At 42.0% G+C, this 18745-nt stretch overlaps 1 protein-coding gene across 1 annotated transcript in view; it reads left to right on the top strand.

The window, feature by feature from the left end:
• TMTC1 (transmembrane O-mannosyltransferase targeting cadherins 1) overlaps positions 1-18745 on the top strand; it is a 47025-nt gene that overhangs the window by 9978 nt on the left and 18302 nt on the right. The window contains exons 2-4 of the mRNA XM_069763018.1: positions 13785-14546; positions 18148-18325; positions 18540-18613. Coding sequence (XP_069619119.1) covers positions 13978-14546; positions 18148-18325; positions 18540-18613 — 821 coding nt within the window. The 5' untranslated portion in view covers positions 13785-13977. The remainder of the gene's footprint in view (positions 1-13784; positions 14547-18147; positions 18326-18539; positions 18614-18745) is intronic.

Below are 18745 nucleotides of genomic sequence, written 5' to 3'. Positions count from 1 at the left end.
AGTCTGTATATACAATGTATCAGAGCCGTCTCTTCAGCAGTCTGTATATACAATGTATCAGAGCCGTCTCTTCAGCAGTCTGTATATACAATGTATCAGAGCAGTCTCTTCAGCAGTCTGTATATACAATGTATCAGAGGCGTCTCTTCAGCAGTCTGTATATACAATGTATCAGAGGCGTCTCTTCAGCAGTCTGTATATACAATGTATCAGAGCCGTCTCTTCAGCAGTCTGTATATACAATGTATCAGAGCAGTCTCTTCAGCAGTCTGTATATACAATGTATCAGAGGCGTCTCTTCAGCAGTCTGTATATACAATGTATCAGAGGCGTCTCTTCAGCAGTCTGTATATACAATGTATCAGAGCCGTCTCTTCAGCAGTCTGTATATACAATGTATCAGAGCCGTCTCTTCAGCAGTCTGTATATACAATGTATCAGAGCAGTCTCTTCAGCAGTCTGTATATACAATGTATCAGAGGCGTCTCTTCAGCAGTCTGTATATACAATGTATCAGAGGCGTCTCTTCAGCAGTCTGTATATACAATGTATCAGAGGCGTCTCTTCAGCAGTCTGTATATACAATGTATCAGAGCCGTCTCTTCAGCAGTCTGTATATACAATGTATCAGAGCAGTCTCTTCAGCAGTCTGTATATACAATGTATCAGAGGTGTCTCTTCAGCAGTCTGTATATACAATGTATCAGAGCAGTCTCTTCAGCAGTCTGTATATACAATGTATCAGAGCCGTCTCTTCAGCAGTCTGTATATACAATGTATCAGAGGCGTCTCTTCAGCAGTCTGTATATACAATGTATCAGAGGCGTCTCTTCAGCAGTCTGTATATACAATGTATCAGAGCCGTCTCTTCAGCAGTCTGTATATACAATGTATCAGCAGGTCTCTTCAGCAGTCTGTATATACAATGTATCAGAGGCGTCTCTTCAGCAGTCTGTATATACAATGTATCAGAGGCGTCTCTTCAGCAGTCTGTATATACAATGTATCAGGGCCGTCTCTTCAGCAGTCTGTATATACAATGTATCAGAGCCGTCTCTTCAGCAGTCTGTATATACAATGTATCAGCCGTCTCTTCAGCAGTCTGTATATACAATGTATCAGAGCCGTCTCTTCAGCAGTCTGTATATACAATGTATCAGAGGCGTCTCTTCAGCAGTCTGTATATACAATGTATCAGCAGTCTCTTCAGCAGTCTGTATATACAATGTATCAGAGGCGTCTCTTCAGCAGTCTGTATATACAATGTATCAGGGCCGTCTCTTCAGCAGTCTGTATATACAATGTATCAGAGCCGTCTCTTCAGCAGTCTGTATATACAATGTATCAGAGGCGTCTCTTCAGCAGTCTGTATATACAATGTATCAGCAGTCTCTTCAGCAGTCTGTATATACAATGTATCAGGGCCGTCTCTTCAGCAGTCTGTATATACAATGTATCAGAGGCGTCTCTTCAGCAGTCTGTATATACAATGTATCAGAGCCGTCTCTTCAGCAGTCTGTATATACAATGTATCAGAGGCGTCTCTTCAGCAGTCTGTATATACAATGTATCAGAGGCGTCTCTTCAGCAGACTGTATATACAATGTATCAGAGGCGTCTCTTCAGCAGTCTGTATATACAATGTATCAGAGCCGTCTCTTCAGCAGTCTGTATATACAATGTATCAGAGGCGTCTCTTCAGCAGTCTGTATATACAATGTATCAGAGGCGTCTCTTCAGCAGACTGTATATACAATGTATCAGGGCCGTCTCTTCAGCAGTCTGTATATACAATGTATCAGAGGCGTCTCTTCAGCAGTCTGTATATACAATGTATCAGAGCCGTCTCTTCAGCAGTCTGTATATACAATGTATCAGAGGCGTCTCTTCAGCAGTCTGTATATACAATGTATCAGAGGCGTCTCTTCAGCAGACTGTATATACAATGTATCAGAGGCGTCTCTTCAGCAGTCTGTATATACAATGTATCAGAGCCGTCTCTTCAGCAGACTGTATATACAATGTATCAGAGGCGTCTCTTCAGCAGACTGTATATACAATGTATCAGAGCCGTCTCTTCAGCAGTCTGTATATACAATGTATCAGGGCTGTCTCTTCAGCAGTCTGTATATACAATGTATCAGAGGCGTCTCTTCAGCAGTCTGTATATACAATGTATCAGAGGCGTCTCTTCAGCAGTCTGTATATACAATGTATCAGGGCCGTCTCTTCAGCAGTCTGTATATACAATGTATCAGAGCCGTCTCTTCAGCAGTCTGTATATACAATGTATCAGAGGCGTCTCTTCAGCAGACTGTATATACAATGTATCAGAGCCGTCTCTTCAGCAGTCTGTATATACAATGTATCAGAGGCGTCTCTTCAGCAGTCTGTATATACAATGTATCAGAGCCGTCTCTTCAGCAGTCTGTATATACAATGTATCAGAGGTGTCTCTTCAGCAGTCTGTATATACAATGTATCAGAGCCGTCTCTTCAGCAGTCTGTATATACAATGTATCAGAGCAGTCTTTTCAGCAGTCTGTATATACAATGTATCAGAGGCGTCTCTTCAGCAGTCTGTATATACAATGTATCAGAGGCGTCTCTTCAGCAGTCTGTATATACAATGTATCAGAGCCGTCTCTTCAGCAGTCTGTATATACAATGTATCAGAGCAGTCTCTTCAGCAGTCTGTATATACAATGTATCAGAGGTGTCTCTTCAGCAGTCTGTATATACAATGTATCAGAGGCGTCTCTTCAGCAGTCTGTATATACAATGTATCAGAGGCGTCTCTTCAGCAGTCTGTATATACAATGTATCAGAGCCGTCTCTTCAGCAGTCTGTATATACAATGTATCAGAGCCGTCTCTTCAGCAGTCTGTATATACAATGTATCAGAGCAGTCTCTTCAGCAGTCTGTATATACAATGTATCAGAGGCGTCTCTTCAGCAGTCTGTATATACAATGTATCAGAGGCGTCTCTTCAGCAGTCTGTATATACAATGTATCAGAGCCGTCTCTTCAGCAGTCTGTATATACAATGTATCAGAGCAGTCTCTTCAGCAGTCTGTATATACAATGTATCAGAGGTGTCTCTTCAGCAGTCTGTATATACAATGTATCAGAGCAGTCTCTTCAGCAGTCTGTATATACAATGTATCAGAGCCGTCTCTTCAGCAGTCTGTATATACAATGTATCAGAGGCGTCTCTTCAGCAGTCTGTATATACAATGTATCAGAGGCGTCTCTTCAGCAGTCTGTATATACAATGTATCAGAGGTGTCTCTTCAGCAGTCTGTATATACAATGTATCAGAGCCGTCTCTTCAGCAGTCTGTATATACAATGTATCAGAGGCGTCTCTTCAGCAGTCTGTATATACAATGTATCAGAGGCGTCTCTTCAGCAGTCTGTATATACAATGTATCAGAGGCGTCTCTTCAGCAGTCTGTGTATACAATGTATCAGAGGCGTCTCTTCAGCAGTCTGTATATACAATGTATCAGAGCCGTCTCTTCAGCAGTCTGTATATACAATGTATCAGAGGCGTCTCTTCAGCAGTCTGTATATACAATGTATCAGCAGTCTCTTCAGCAGTCTGTATATACAATGTATCAGAGCCGTCTCTTCAGCAGTCTGTATATACAATGTATCAGAGGCGTCTCTTCAGCAGTCTGTATATACAATGTATCAGAGGCGTCTCTTCAGCAGTCTGTATATACAATGTATCAGAGGCGTCTCTTCAGCAGTCTGTATATACAATGTATCAGAGGCGTCTCTTCAGCAGTCTGTATATACAATGTATCAGAGGCGTCTCTTCAGCAGTCTGTATATACAATGTATCAGGGCCGTCTCTTCAGCAGACTGTATATACAATGTATCAGAGGCGTCTCTTCAGCAGACTGTATATACAATGTATCAGAGGCGTCTCTTCAGCAGTCTGTATATACAATGTATCAGGGCCGTCTCTTCAGCAGTCTGTATATACAATGTATCAGAGGCGTCTCTTCAGCAGACTGTATATACAATGTATCAGAGGCGTCTCTTCAGCAGTCTGTATATACAATGTATCAGAGGCGTCTCTTCAGCAGTCTGTATATACAATGTATCAGAGGCGTCTCTTCAGCAGTCTGTATATACAATGTATCAGAGGCGTCTCTTCAGCAGTCTGTATATACAATGTATCAGGGCCGTCTCTTCAGCAGACTGTATATACAATGTATCAGAGGCGTCTCTTCAGCAGACTGTATATACAATGTATCAGAGGCGTCTCTTCAGCAGTCTGTATATACAATGTATCAGGGCCGTCTCTTCAGCAGTCTGTATATACAATGTATCAGAGCCGTCTCTTCAGCAGTCTGTATATACAATGTATCAGAGGCGTCTCTTCAGCAGTCTGTATATACAATGTATCAGAGCCGTCTCTTCAGCAGTCTGTATATACAATGTATCAGCCGTCTCTTCAGCAGTCTGTATATACAATGTATCAGAGCCGTCTCTTCAGCAGTCTGTATATACAATGTATCAGCCGTCTCTTCAGCAGTCTGTATATACAATGTATCAGCAGGTCTCTTCAGCAGTCTGTATATACAATGTATCAGCCGTCTCTTCAGCAGTCTGTATATACAATGTATCAGCCGTCTCTTCAGCAGTCTGTATATACAATGTATCAGGGCCGTCTCTTCAGCAGTCTGTATATACAATGTATCAGAGGCGTCTCTTCAGCAGTCTGTATATACAATGTATCAGAGGCGTCTCTTCAGCAGTCTGTATATACAATGTATCAGAGGCGTCTCTTCAGCAGTCTGTATATACAATGTATCAGAGGCTGTCTCTTCAGCAGTCTGTATATACAATGTATCAGAGGCGTCTCTTCAGCAGTCTGTATATACAATGTATCAAGCAGTCTCTTCAGCAGTCTGTATATACAATGTATCAGAGTCGTCTCTTCAGCAGTCTGTATATACAATGTATCAGAGGCGTCTCTTCAGCAGTCTGTATATACAATGTATCAGAGGCGTCTCTTCACAGTCTGTATATACAATGTATCAGAGGCGTCTCTTCAGCAGTCTGTATATACAATGTATCAGAGGCGTCTCTTCAGCAGTCTGTATATACAATGTATCAGCCGTCTCTTCAGCAGTCTGTATATACAATGTATCAGAGGCGTCTCTTCAGCAGTCTGTATATACAATGTATCAGAGGTGTCTCTTCAGCAGTCTGTATATACAATGTATCAGCCGTCTCTTCAGCAGTCTGTATATACAATGTATCAGGGCCGTCTCTTCAGCAGTCTGTATATACAATGTATCAGAGGCGTCTCTTCAGCAGTCTGTATATACAATGTATCAGAGGCGTCTCTTCAGCAGTCTGTATATACAATGTATCAGAGGCGTCTCTTCAGCAGTCTGTATATACAATGTATCAGAGGTGTCTCTTCAGCAGTCTGTATATACAATGTATCAGAGGCGTCTCTTCAGCAGTCTGTATATACAATGTATCAGCAGTCTCTTCAGCAGTCTGTATATACAATGTATCAGAGTCGTCTCTTCAGCAGTCTGTATATACAATGTATCAGAGGCGTCTCTTCAGCAGTCTGTATATACAATGTATCAGAGGCGTCTCTTCACCAGTCTGTATATACAATGTATCAGAGGCGTCTCTTCAGCAGTCTGTATATACAATGTATCAGAGGCGTCTCTTCAGCAGTCTGTATATACAATGTATCAGAGCGTCTCTTCAGCAGTCTGTATATACAATGTATCAGAGGCGTCTCTTCAGCAGTCTGTATATACAATGTATCAGAGGCGTCTCTTCAGCAGTCTGTATATACAATGTATCAGAGGCGTCTCTTCAGCAGTCTGTATATACAATGTATCAGAGCCGTCTCTTCAGCAGTCTGTATATACAATGTATCAGAGGCGTCTCTTCAGCAGTCTGTATATACAATGTATCAGAGGCGTCTCTTCAGCAGTCTGTATATACAATGTATCAGAGGCGTCTCTTCAGCAGTCTGTATATACAATGTATCAGAGCCGTCTCTTCAGCAGTCTGTATATACAATGTATCAGAGGCGTCTCTTCAGCAGTCTGTATATACAATGTATCAGAGGCGTCTCTTCAGCAGTCTGTATATACAATGTATCAGAGCCGTCTCTTCAGCAGTCTGTATATACAATGTATCAGAGCCGTCTCTTCAGCAGTCTGTATATACAATGTATCAGAGCCGTCTCTTCAGCAGTCTGTATATACAATGTATCAGAGCCGTCTCTTCAGCAGTCTGTATATACAATGTATCAGCAGTCTCTTCAGCAGTCTGTATATACAATGTATCAGTGGCGTCTCTTCAGCAGTCTGTATATACAATGTATCAGCAGTCTCTTCAGCAGTCTGTATATACAATGTATCAGAGCCGTCTCTTCAGCAGTCTGTATATACAATGTATCAGAGCCGTCTCTTCAGCAGTCTGTATATACAATGTATCAGAGGCGTCTCTTCAGCAGTCTGTATATACAATGTATCAGAGGTCGTCTCTTCAGCAGTCTGTATATACAATGTATCAGCAGTCTCTTCAGCAGTCTGTATATACAATGTATCAGGGCCGTCTCTTCAGCAGTCTGTATATACAATGTATCAGCCGTCTCTTCAGCAGTCTGTATATACAATGTATCAGAGCCGTCTCTTCAGCAGTCTGTATATACAATGTATCAGCAGTCTCTTCAGCAGTCTGTATATACAATGTATCAGAGCCGTCTCTTCAGCAGACTGTATATACAATGTATCAGAGCCGTCTCTTCAGCAGTCTGTATATACAATGTATCAGAGCAGTCTCTTCAGCAGACTGTATATACAATGTATCAGAGCCGTCTCTTCAGCAGTCTGTATATACAATATATCAGCAGTCTCTTCAGCAGTCTGTATATACAATGTATCAGAGGCGTCTCTTCAGCAGTCTGTATATACAATGTATCAGGGCCGTCTCTTCAGCAGTCTGTATATACAATGTATCAGCCGTCTCTTCAGCAGTCTGTATATACAATGTATCAGAGGTGTCTCTTCAGCAGTCTGTATATACAATGTATCAGGGCCGTCTCTTCAGCAGTCTGTATATACAATGTATCAGCAGTCTCTTCAGCAGTCTGTATATACAATGTATCAGAGGCGTCTCTTCAGCAGTCTGTATATACAATGTATCAGAGCCGTCTCTTCAGCAGTCTGTATATACAATGTATCAGAGCCGTCTCTTCAGCAGTCTGTATATACAATGTATCAGAGGCGTCTCTTCAGCAGTCTGTATATACAATGTATCAGAGGCGTCTCTTCAGCAGTCTGTATATACAATGTATCAGAGCCGTCTCTTCAGCAGTCTGTATATACAATGTATCAGCCGTCTCTTCAGCAGTCTGTATATACAGTGTATCAGGGCCGTCTCTTCAGCAGTCTGTATATACAATGTATCAGAGCCGTCTCTTCAGCAGTCTGTATATACAATGTATCAGCCGTCTCTTCAGCAGTCTGTATATACAATGTATCAGCCGTCTCTTCAGCAGTCTGTATATACAATGTATCAGAGGCGTCTCTTCAGCAGTCTGTATATACAATGTATCAGAGCCGTCTCTTCAGCAGTCTGTATATACAATGTATCAGCCGTCTCTTCAGCAGTCTGTATATACAATGTATCAGAGCCGTCTCTTCAGCAGTCTGTATATACAATGTATCAGAGCCGTCTCTTCAGCAGACTGTATATACAATGTATCAGAGCCGTCTCTTCAGCAGTCTGTATATACAATGTATCAGAGGCGTCTCTTCAGCAGTCTGTATATACAATGTATCAGAGGTCGTCTCTTCAGCAGTCTGTATATACAATGTATCAGAGCGTCTCTTCAGCAGTCTGTATATACAATGTATCAGAGGCCGTCTCTTCAGCAGTCTGTATATACAATGTATCAGAGGCGTCTCTTCAGCAGTCTGTATATACAATGTATCAGAGCCGTCTCTTCAGCAGTCTGTATATACAATGTATCAGAGCCGTCTCTTCAGCAGTCTGTATATACAATGTATCAGCCGTCTCTTCAGCAGTCTGTATATACAATGTATCAGAGGTGTCTCTTCAGCAGTCTGTATATACAATGTATCAGAGCCGTCTCTTCAGCAGTCTGTATATACAATGTATCAGAGGCGTCTCTTCAGCAGTCTGTATATACAATGTATCAGAGCCGTCTCTTCAGCAGTCTGTATATACAATGTATCAGAGCCGTCTCTTCAGCAGTCTGTATATACAATGTATCAGAGCCGTCTCTTCAGCAGTCTGTATATACAATGTATCAGAGCCGTCTCTTCAGCAGTCTGTATATACAATGTATCAGAGCCGTCTCTTCAGCAGTCTGTATATACAATGTATCAGAGCCGTCTCTTCAGCAGTCTGTATATACAATGTATCAGAGGTGTCTCTTCAGCAGTCTGTATATACAATGTATCAGGGCCGTCTCTTCAGCAGACTGTATATACAATGTATCAGAGCCGTCTCTTCAGCAGTCTGTATATACAATGTATCAGAGCCGTCTCTTCAGCAGTCTGTATATACAATGTATCAGAGGCCGTCTCTTCAGCAGTCTGTATATACAATGTATCAGCCGTCTCTTCAGCAGTCTGTATATACAATGTATCAGAGGCGTCTCTTCAGCAGTCTGTATATACAATGTATCAGCCGTCTCTTCAGCAGTCTGTATATACAATGTATCAGAGGTGTCTCTTCAGCAGTCTGTATATACAATGTATCAGAGGTGTCTCTTCAGCAGTCTGTATATACAATGTATCAGAGGTGTCTCTTCAGCAGTCTGTATATACAATGTATCAGAGCCGTCTCTTCAGCAGACTGTATATACAATGTATCAGCCGTCTCTTCAGCAGTCTGTATATACAATGTATCAGAGCCGTCTCTTCAGCAGTCTGTATATACAATGTATCAGCCGTCTCTTCAGCAGTCTGTATATACAATGTATCAGAGGTCGTCTCTTCAGCAGTCTGTATATACAATGTATCAGCCGTCTCTTCAGCAGTCTGTATATACAATGTATCAGAGGTGTCTCTTCAGCAGTCTGTATATACAATGTATCAGAGCCGTCTCTTCAGCAGTCTGTATATACAATGTATCAGAGGTGTCTCTTCAGCAGTCTGTATATACAATGTATCAGAGCCGTCTCTTCAGCAGTCTGTATATACAATGTATCAGCCGTCTCTTCAGCAGTCTGTATATACAATGTATCAGAGGTGTCTCTTCAGCAGTCTGTATATACAATGTATCAGAGCCGTCTCTTCAGCAGTCTGTATATACAATGTATCAGCCGTCTCTTCAGCAGTCTGTATATACAATGTATCAGAGGTGTCTCTTCAGCAGTCTGTATATACAATGTATCAGCCGTCTCTTCAGCAGTCTGTATATACAATGTATCAGAGGTGTCTCTTCAGCAGTCTGTATATACAATGTATCAGAGGCGTCTCTTCAGCAGTCTGTATATACAATGTATCAGCCGTCTCTTCAGCAGTCTGTATATACAATGTATCAGAGGCTGTCTCTTCAGCAGTCTGTATATACAATGTATCAGCCGTCTCTTCAGCAGTCTGTATATACAATGTATCAGAGGTGTCTCTTCAGCAGTCTGTATATACAATGTATCAGAGCCGTCTCTTCAGCAGTCTGTATATACAATGTATCAGGGCCGTCTCTTCAGCAGTCTGTATATACAATGTATCAGAGGCGTCTCTTCAGCAGTCTGTATATACAATGTATCAGCCGTCTCTTCAGCAGTCTGTATATACAATGTATCAGAGGCTGTCTCTTCAGCAGTCTGTATATACAATGTATCAGCCGTCTCTTCAGCAGTCTGTATATACAATGTATCAGAGGCGTCTCTTCAGCAGTCTGTATATACAATGTATCAGCCGTCTCTTCAGCAGTCTGTATATACAATGTATCAGAGGCGTCTCTTCAGCAGTCTGTATATACAATGTATCAGAGCCGTCTCTTCAGCAGTCTGTATATACAATGTATCAGAGGCGTCTCTTCAGCAGTCTGTATATACAATGTATCAGAGGCGTCTCTTCAGCAGTCTGTATATACAATGTATCAGCAGTCTCTTCAGCAGTCTGTATATACAATTTATCAGAGCCGTCTCTTTAGCAGACTGTATATACAATGTATCAGAGGCGTCTCTTCAGCAGTCTGTATATACAATGTATCAGAGGCGTCTCTTCAGCAGTCTGTATATACAATGTATCAGAGGCGTCTCTTCAGCAGTCTGTATATACAATGTATCAGAGGCGTCTCTTCAGCAGTCTGTATATACAATGTATCAGAGCCGTCTCTTCAGCAGTCTGTATATACAATGTATCAGAGGCGTCTCTTCAGCAGTCTGTATATACAATGTATCAGAGGCGTCTCTTCAGCAGTCTGTATATACAATGTATCAGCAGTCTCTTCAGCAGTCTGTATATACAATGTATCAGAGGCGTCTCTTCAGCAGTCTGTATATACAATGTATCAGAGCCGTCTCTTTAGCAGACTGTATATACAATGTATCAGAGGCGTCTCTTCAGCAGTCTGTATATACAATGTATCAGAGGCGTCTCTTCAGCAGTCTGTATATACAATGTATCAGAGCCGTCTCTTCAGCAGTCTGTATATACAATGTATCAGCCGTCTCTTCAGCAGTCTGTATATACAATGTATCAGAGCCGTCTCTTCAGCAGTCTGTATATACAATGTATCAGAGGTGTCTCTTCAGCAGTCTGTATATACAATGTATCAGAGCCGTCTCTTCAGCAGTCTGTATATACAATGTATCAGCCGTCTCTTCAGCAGTCTGTATATACAATGTATCAGAGGCGTCTCTTCAGCAGTCTGTATATACAATGTATCAGAGCCGTCTCTTCAGCAGTCTGTATATACAATGTATCAGCAGTCTCTTCAGCAGTCTGTGTATACAATGTATCAGAGGTGTCTCTTCAGCAGTCTGTATATACAATGTATCAGCCGTCTCTTCAGCAGTCTGTATATACAATGTATCAGAGCCGTCTCTTCAGCAGTCTGTATATACAATGTATCAGCAGTCTCTTCAGCAGTCTGTGTATACAATGTATCAGGGCCGTCTCTTCAGCAGTCTGTGTATACAATGTATCAGAGGTGTCTCTTCAGCAGTCTGTATATACAATGTATCAGCCGTCTCTTCAGCAGTCTGTATATACAATGTATCAGAGCCGTCTCTTCAGCAGTCTGTATATACAATGTATCAGCAGTCTCTTCAGCAGTCTGTGTATACAATGTATCAGGGCCGTCTCTTCAGCAGTCTGTATATACAATGTATCAGCCGTCTCTTCAGCAGTCTGTATATACAATGTATCAGAGCCGTCTCTTCAGCAGTCTGTATATACAATGTATCAGAGCCGTCTCTTCAGCAGACTGTATATACAATGTATCAGAGCCGTCTCTTCAGCAGTCTGTATATACAATGTATCAGAGGCGTCTCTTCAGCAGTCTGTATATACAATGTATCAGAGCCGTCTCTTCAGCAGTCTGTATATACAATGTATCAGGGCCGTCTCTTCAGCAGTCTGTATATACAATGTATCAGCCGTCTCTTCAGCAGTCTGTATATACAATGTATCAGAGCCGTCTCTTCAGCAGTCTGTATATACAATGTATCAGAGGTGTCTCTTCAGCAGTCTGTATATACAATGTATCAGCGCCGTCTCTTCAGCAGACTGTATATACAATGTATCAGAGGCGTCTCTTCAGCAGTCTGTATATACAATGTATCAGAGGCGTCTCTTCAGCAGTCTGTATATACAATGTATCAGAGGTGTCTCTTCAGCAGTCTGTATATACAATGTATCAGCAGTCTCTTCAGCAGTCTGTATATACAATGTATCAGAGGTGTCTCTTCAGCAGTCTGTATATACAATGTATCAGCGCCGTCTCTTCAGCAGACTGTATATACAATGTATCAGAGGCGTCTCTTCAGCAGTCTGTATATACAATGTATCAGAGCCGTCTCTTCAGCAGTCTGTATATACAATGTATCAGAGGTGTCTCTTCAGCAGTCTGTATATACAATGTATCAGCAGTCTCTTCAGCAGTCTGTATATACAATGTATCAGAGGTGTCTCTTCAGCAGTCTGTATATACAATGTATCAGCGCCGTCTCTTCAGCAGACTGTATATACAATGTATCAGAGGCGTCTCTTCAGCAGTCTGTATATACAATGTATCAGGGCCGTCTCTTCAGCAGTCTGTATATACAATGTATCAGCCGTCTCTTCAGCAGTCTGTATATACAATGTATCAGAGCCGTCTCTTCAGCAGTCTGTATATACAATGTATCAGAGGTGTCTCTTCAGCAGTCTGTATATACAATGTATCAGCGCCGTCTCTTCAGCAGACTGTATATACATTGTATCAGAGGCGTCTCTTCAGCAGTCTGTATATACAATGTATCAGCGCCGTCTCTTCAGCAGACTGTATATACATTGTATCAGAGGCGTCTCTTCAGCAGTCTGTATATACAATGTATCAGAGGCGTCTCTTCAGCAGTCTGTATATACAATGTATCAGAGGCGTCTCTTCAGCAGTCTGTATATACAATGTATCAGAGCCGTCTCTTCAGCAGTCTGTATGTACAATGTATCAGAGGCGTCTCTTCAGCAGTCTGTATGTACAATGTATCAGAGGCGTCTCTTCAGCAGTCTGTATATACAATGTATCAGAGGCGTCTCTTCAGCAGTCTGTATATACAATGTATCAGGGCCGTCTCTTCAGCAGTCTGTATATACAATGTATCAGCAGTCTCTTCAGCAGTCTGTATATACAATGTATCAGAGGCGTCTCTTCAGCAGTCTGTATATACAATGTATCAGAGCCGTCTCTTCAGCAGTCTGTATATACAATGTATCAGCCGTCTCTTCAGCAGTCTGTATATACAATGTATCAGAGCCGTCTCTTCAGCAGTCTGTATATACAATGTATCAGCAGTCTCTTCAGCAGTCTGTGTATACAATGTATCAGAGCCGTCTCTTCAGCAGTCTGTATATACAATGTATCAGAGCCGTCTCTTCAGCACTCTGTATATACAATGTATCAGAGGTGTCTCTTCAGCAGACTGTATATACAATGTATCAGCCGTCTCTTCAGCAGTCTGTATATACAATGTATCAGCGCCGTCTCTTTAGCAGACTGTATATACAATGTATCAGCACCGTCTCTTTAGCAGACTGCTGAAGAGACAGCTCTGATACATTGTATACATAGAGTTATATACCATGTGTGTATATTGTGGTTGTCTGTAGAGACAGCTGGACTATGACGAGCTGACAGCTGATTTAAAGAGACAGTAAAGCCAGAGCTGGTGTCAGAGAGCGTCAGCTGAGGATTAGAGTGATCCTTTTTCTTAGAAACTTTACATTCCATTCATAGACAGCTTGACATTAGACGTGTCTGATCATATGCGACATCTCGCCCATAGACAGCTGCCCTGTGGTAGCCACCAAGAATAAGAGACAGCAGAACAGTTCTGTCTAGAAGAAGTACAGAGTTGTGGGTTGAATAATGGGAATCTCTGGCTAGACGTGAAGGGGTTCAGAAACTTTTTCAACAGCTTTAGATTTGGGAATCCATGGGAAGGTGGGACGTTACTGGCTCACGAGACGTCACCATGTAACAAAAATGATTAAATGTGGAACACCCCTTTAAGAGAGTTGATAATAAGATGATATAATATTTTTCAGGCCCAAATTCTGGAATGCCGGTGATGTGTAATGTCCAAATTGTTGGGCACCAGATGTACCCTGTGGTTATGAGGATGAGACGGTTGGGTTCATTGCTCGGAGAGCAGAAGTAGACCTCCAAACGTGAAAAAAATCAAGATGGGTGAAGGACATTTCCCCCTCAATATGTGAGACGACGCCTACGTTGTAGAGTATGAGAAGCGTGGGCCAAGTCCTCCTTGAAAATGTCTCCTATGATCAAGTACAAGACGTTCGCAAGGAGCAACCATACAACATGGCCAACGGTGGAAGAAACAGCCAAAGACAAGTATCGAGCAACGACGCCCACCACAAAAGTCATAAGAACTTCCGAATGTTGCCCCATGGAAACGGACGCAGTATCTACAGCACCACCCATGGAGGTCACACTGGTGGTGGAATGATACCAAAACCCACCATTAATGGATTATCCAAAACCCAGTACATGGGTCGACCCCAAAATGGCGATTCCAAAGGGATGTCCAGGAGGACCAAAGAACCTTCAATGGTGGAGAACCTTGGCATCTGGGTTTTTGCAGTTCCAGCAGTTGTTGCCGGTCTATGCTTTTCCCGGTCTTTGTTTGGTGAGTTCGTCCACGATGATGTATGGGCGATACTCAATAATCCGGACAGCCGAGGAGAGACCAACCTGTCCACCATCTTTAAGAATGACTTCTGGGGCAAGGCCATGGATGACAACACGAGCCACAAGTCCTACCGACCCCTGTGTGTCCTCAGCTTCAGGTAATTCTGGGCACCGGGGTGGGCATCGAAATAGTAATGGGCAAATACTATACCCCACATAGCAGAAAAAGTCGAGACCTTTGGGACTCCACGAGGAACTAGGCACCACCAAAATTTCCTGGAAGACATCGCGTCTGTAAGGTTCTTTATACATGAGGTCCGAGAGTTCACCGAAGTCCTATATATTGTAGGACTATATGATGACATAAGGCCACAGCATGACCAAAGGATGTGACTCCATCACTGGACGGTGGAATCGAGGCTGAAATATGAGCACATGAAATGACAGGCCCGAAGCCTGAGGCTGCACTACTGAGAGATTCCTGTCAGGTGCAGTGTTGGCATGGAGACCACCTACAGTGACATCTCCGGTGTGTGTAGATTTAAAGACTTTTAGGCCTCATTTCTGGGAACTGTCTCCCATAGCAACCAATCAGAGCTCAGCTTTCATCATTTAAACAAGTGTGGAAAAATGAAAGCTGCAATCTGACTGGTTGTTATGAGCAATAATGGCAGTTTTACCAGTAGATAAGTGAGGCCTAAACTTCCATGTTTATTATTTTCAAGATCTCTGCTTGCTGTTAGTAGGAACATGTTTGCTCTACCCCAGAAGCGAAATTTCCACCTAAAAGCACTTCTCCTCACAGCTGAGGGTTTGGTGCAGACCTATAATAGGACCCCAATAATGTCAGAGCTGGTGGGAGTCCAGCCGTAAGCAGGGGCGCCTCCGAGTAGAGAAGGGGGAAGAGATTGTTTATAGAGAAGCCAAAAACATCTGCAACCACTTAAAGGGGCGGCGCAGCCCAGTTATCGACTAGTAAAAATATGGGGTTTGTTTGTAGAAGTGGCCGAGCCTCTCGCTCCAGAACGCCAGCGTCCTTTGTACTGACATTTCTGAAATATCTGTCCTGTTAACCCCCTGCGCTGCCCCCGTACAGCGCCAAAATTGGGGCACTCTCACTGCTGAGTTATCTCTTCTTAACCCTTTAAGGACTAGGCCATTTTTCCTTTCGTGTTTTTCCTCCCCTTCTTCCAAGATCCATAACTTTTCGACCTCTCAGTCCTGTATGAGGGCTCCTTTATTACGAGACCAGTTGTAGCTTTGAATGGCGCCATTCACATTACCACAAAACATGAAAAATAAAATCTGCATTTTTCATTTTTTTTTGGTGGGGGTGGGGGGGGGGGGGGTGTTTCTATGGCGTTCATTTTTGTGGGGTAAAAATGACATGGCAACATGAGTCTCCAGGTCAGTATGATTACGCTGATGGGACCAAACTTTTATTATTATAGTGGCTTTAAAAAATTCTGCATGTTCTTAAAAAAAAAAAAAAAATAATAATAATAATAATACAAATTTCAAAAAATAATAATAATAAAAATTGCCTTGTGGCGCAATTTATTCAAACCAATAACGTTTACATTTTTCCATCATGTTGTTTTTCTCGAGAGGCGAGATGTGTTTTTTTTTTTTTTTTTACTGATCCCATTATGGTGTATACGTGTTTTTTTTGTTTTTTTTTTGTGGGAGACTCAACGTAAAAAAATAAATAAACAAAAATAGCCGCATCGTTTTTGTTTTTTTATGACATGTACAGTATGCGTGAACAATTTTATATTTAATGGTAATTATTATTTTTGATTTTTTTAAATTTAATTCTTAAGGGAAAGGAAAGTTTTATGTTGCGTTTTTTTGTGTTTTTATTTATTTTTAATTTACTTTTTTTTTTTAAGTCTCCCTTAGAGTCTAGAACCTGTGATAAAATGTTGGACCACCTGTACTATATCTTACAATCCTGTAGCTGGGCATCCCAGGTGGACCAATATGGCACATGGTACATCTGCCAGTGGCAACCCATCTGCATCCTGCGATCGCAATTGCTGGGGGTCCGATGTACTCCTAGGCCTTAAATGCTGCTGTCATTGAATGATCCCGCATTTAAGGGGTTAAAGTCAGCAAAGGGGGGGGGGGAGAGATCCGATGTTACAGATAAGTTGGGTGACTCCTGACTCGGGATTCGCCTCCAGGTAACATGGTATCGGGTTTTATACTCTGCGTAACAAGATCCCGCGCCTGTGAAAGCCGATACTTGTTCCACTCCAGGTGTTGTCACCAGACCGGCCCCTCCGTAGATCAAATAATAACGAAATTTCTCAATTTACAGTCATGACGACCGTGAAATTGTTTGAGAAAAGAAAGTATTTTTTTTCCCAGAAAATCATTGCAATTCCCCCTGTTTTGTTATACACATGATGTTTATTTTCTTCGTGTATTGGAACAACCCCCCCCCCCAAAAAACAAAAACAAAGGGGGGGGGGGGGGAAGGCAAATTGGACATAATTTCACACAAAAACCCTAAAATTAGGCCAGACAAGATTGTTGGGACCTTTCCAAGATTGTGGGTAAACAACTTTGTTTCTAGCATGTGATGCTCATTCAGACTCGCCTATGGCAAGTAACAGGTGTGGCCAATATGAAAATCACACCTGAAACCAGATAAAAACGGGAGAAGTTGTCTCAATCTTTGCATTGTGTGTCTGTGTGAGCCACAGTAATCATGGAGAGGAGAAAGAGGAGAAGAGAACTTTCTGAGGACTTGAGAACCAAAATTGTTGGAAAATATCAACAATCTCAAGATTACAAGTCCATCTCCAGAGATCTTAATATTCCTTTGTTCACGGTGCGTAACATAATCAAAAGTTTACAACCCATGGCCTTGTAGCTAATCTCCCTGGACATGGATGGCAGAGAAAAATTGATAACAGGTTGCAATACAGGTTAGTCTGGGTGGTGAATAAGCCCCAATAAAGTTCCAAAGAAATTCAAGCTGTCCTGCAGGCTCAGGGTGCATCAGTGCCAGTGAAAACTTTCTGTCTACATGTCAATTAAATGAAACACTATGGCAGGAGACCCCGGAAGACCCCACTGCTGACACAGATCTATAAAAAAAAGTTACACTGCAGGATGCCAAAATCCTTCTGGGAAAGCATCTTGTGTACAGCTCAGACCAAGATAGAGCTTTTTGGTAAAGCACATCATTCTACTGTTTACCGAAAGCGTAATGAGGCTTACAAAGAAAAAAAACACAGTACCTACAGTCAGATATGGTGGAGGTTCAAAGATGTTTTGAGCTGGTTTTGCTGCCTCTGGCATTGGGTGCCTTGACTGTGTGCAAGGCATCATTAAATCTGAAGATTACCAAAGGATTTTGGGTGGCAATGTAGTGCTCAGTGTCAGAAAGCTGGGTTTGCTTCCTAGGTCATGGGTCTTCCAGCAGAAAAATGACCCCAAACATACTTCAAGAAGCACCCAGAAATGGATGGAAGCAAAGCGCTGAAAAGTTGTGAAGTGGCAGCAATGAGTCCGGATTTTAAAATTGCTGCAATAATAGTAGTGTAGTAATAAGAAACCACGCCCTTTGTATTAGCCCCACCCACTTTATTGTCAGCCGTAAAATATCAGCGACCGGGTTCCTCTCGTCACATAAAAGTAGTGTTATGTAAACCCCTTTAAATGGCCAATCATATAGCAGAACAACATAGTAAATTCATTATCCAGAAGCCAATAATACCGTAACTTTTCTGCTCCTTTCTCCTCCAGAGTAAACATGTACTGGAGCGGCCTGGAGCCGTTTTATTTCCACGCAGTAAATGTGGCGTTACATTGTATGGTGAGCGCTCTGCTGGGGTATATCTGCAGCACCGCCGTCTTTGAGGACAGGAAGCAAGCGGTGGCCTCAGCCCTGCTCTTCGCTGTACACCCCGTGCACACAGAGGCGGTAAGTACAGTAAAATCTGTAGATACTACATTATATCTCCTCCTGGAAAAGAAGACTAATAAATAAGACCGCCATAATTGGTCCACATTTTTCAGTAAATTGAATGTTCATATACATGTATGTCACTACTACACTAAAAAACTACTGCAATAGTACAACAATGATAAAACAAAGTAATATACAAAATATAGAAAAAAAAATTGGTTCCCTGCAGGTGGCTGGAATTGTTGGGCGAGCGGACGTCATGTCTTGTGCACTTTTCTTACTGGCTTTTCTCTGTTACATAAGGTAGGACATCTCCGTGCTCTGTATCATCCTGTTTTAGGACACTGAACTAGATAAATGGTACAAAGAGATAAATGTATAAGAGTAAACTACTATAATACTGCCTCCTATGTACAAGAATATAACTACTATAAT

Source organism: Ranitomeya imitator, chromosome 4, assembly GCF_032444005.1.
Source record: "Ranitomeya imitator isolate aRanImi1 chromosome 4, aRanImi1.pri, whole genome shotgun sequence".
Taxonomy (NCBI): Eukaryota; Metazoa; Chordata; class Amphibia; order Anura; family Dendrobatidae; genus Ranitomeya; species Ranitomeya imitator.
This window is presented reverse-complemented; position numbering and strand designations above follow the sequence as displayed.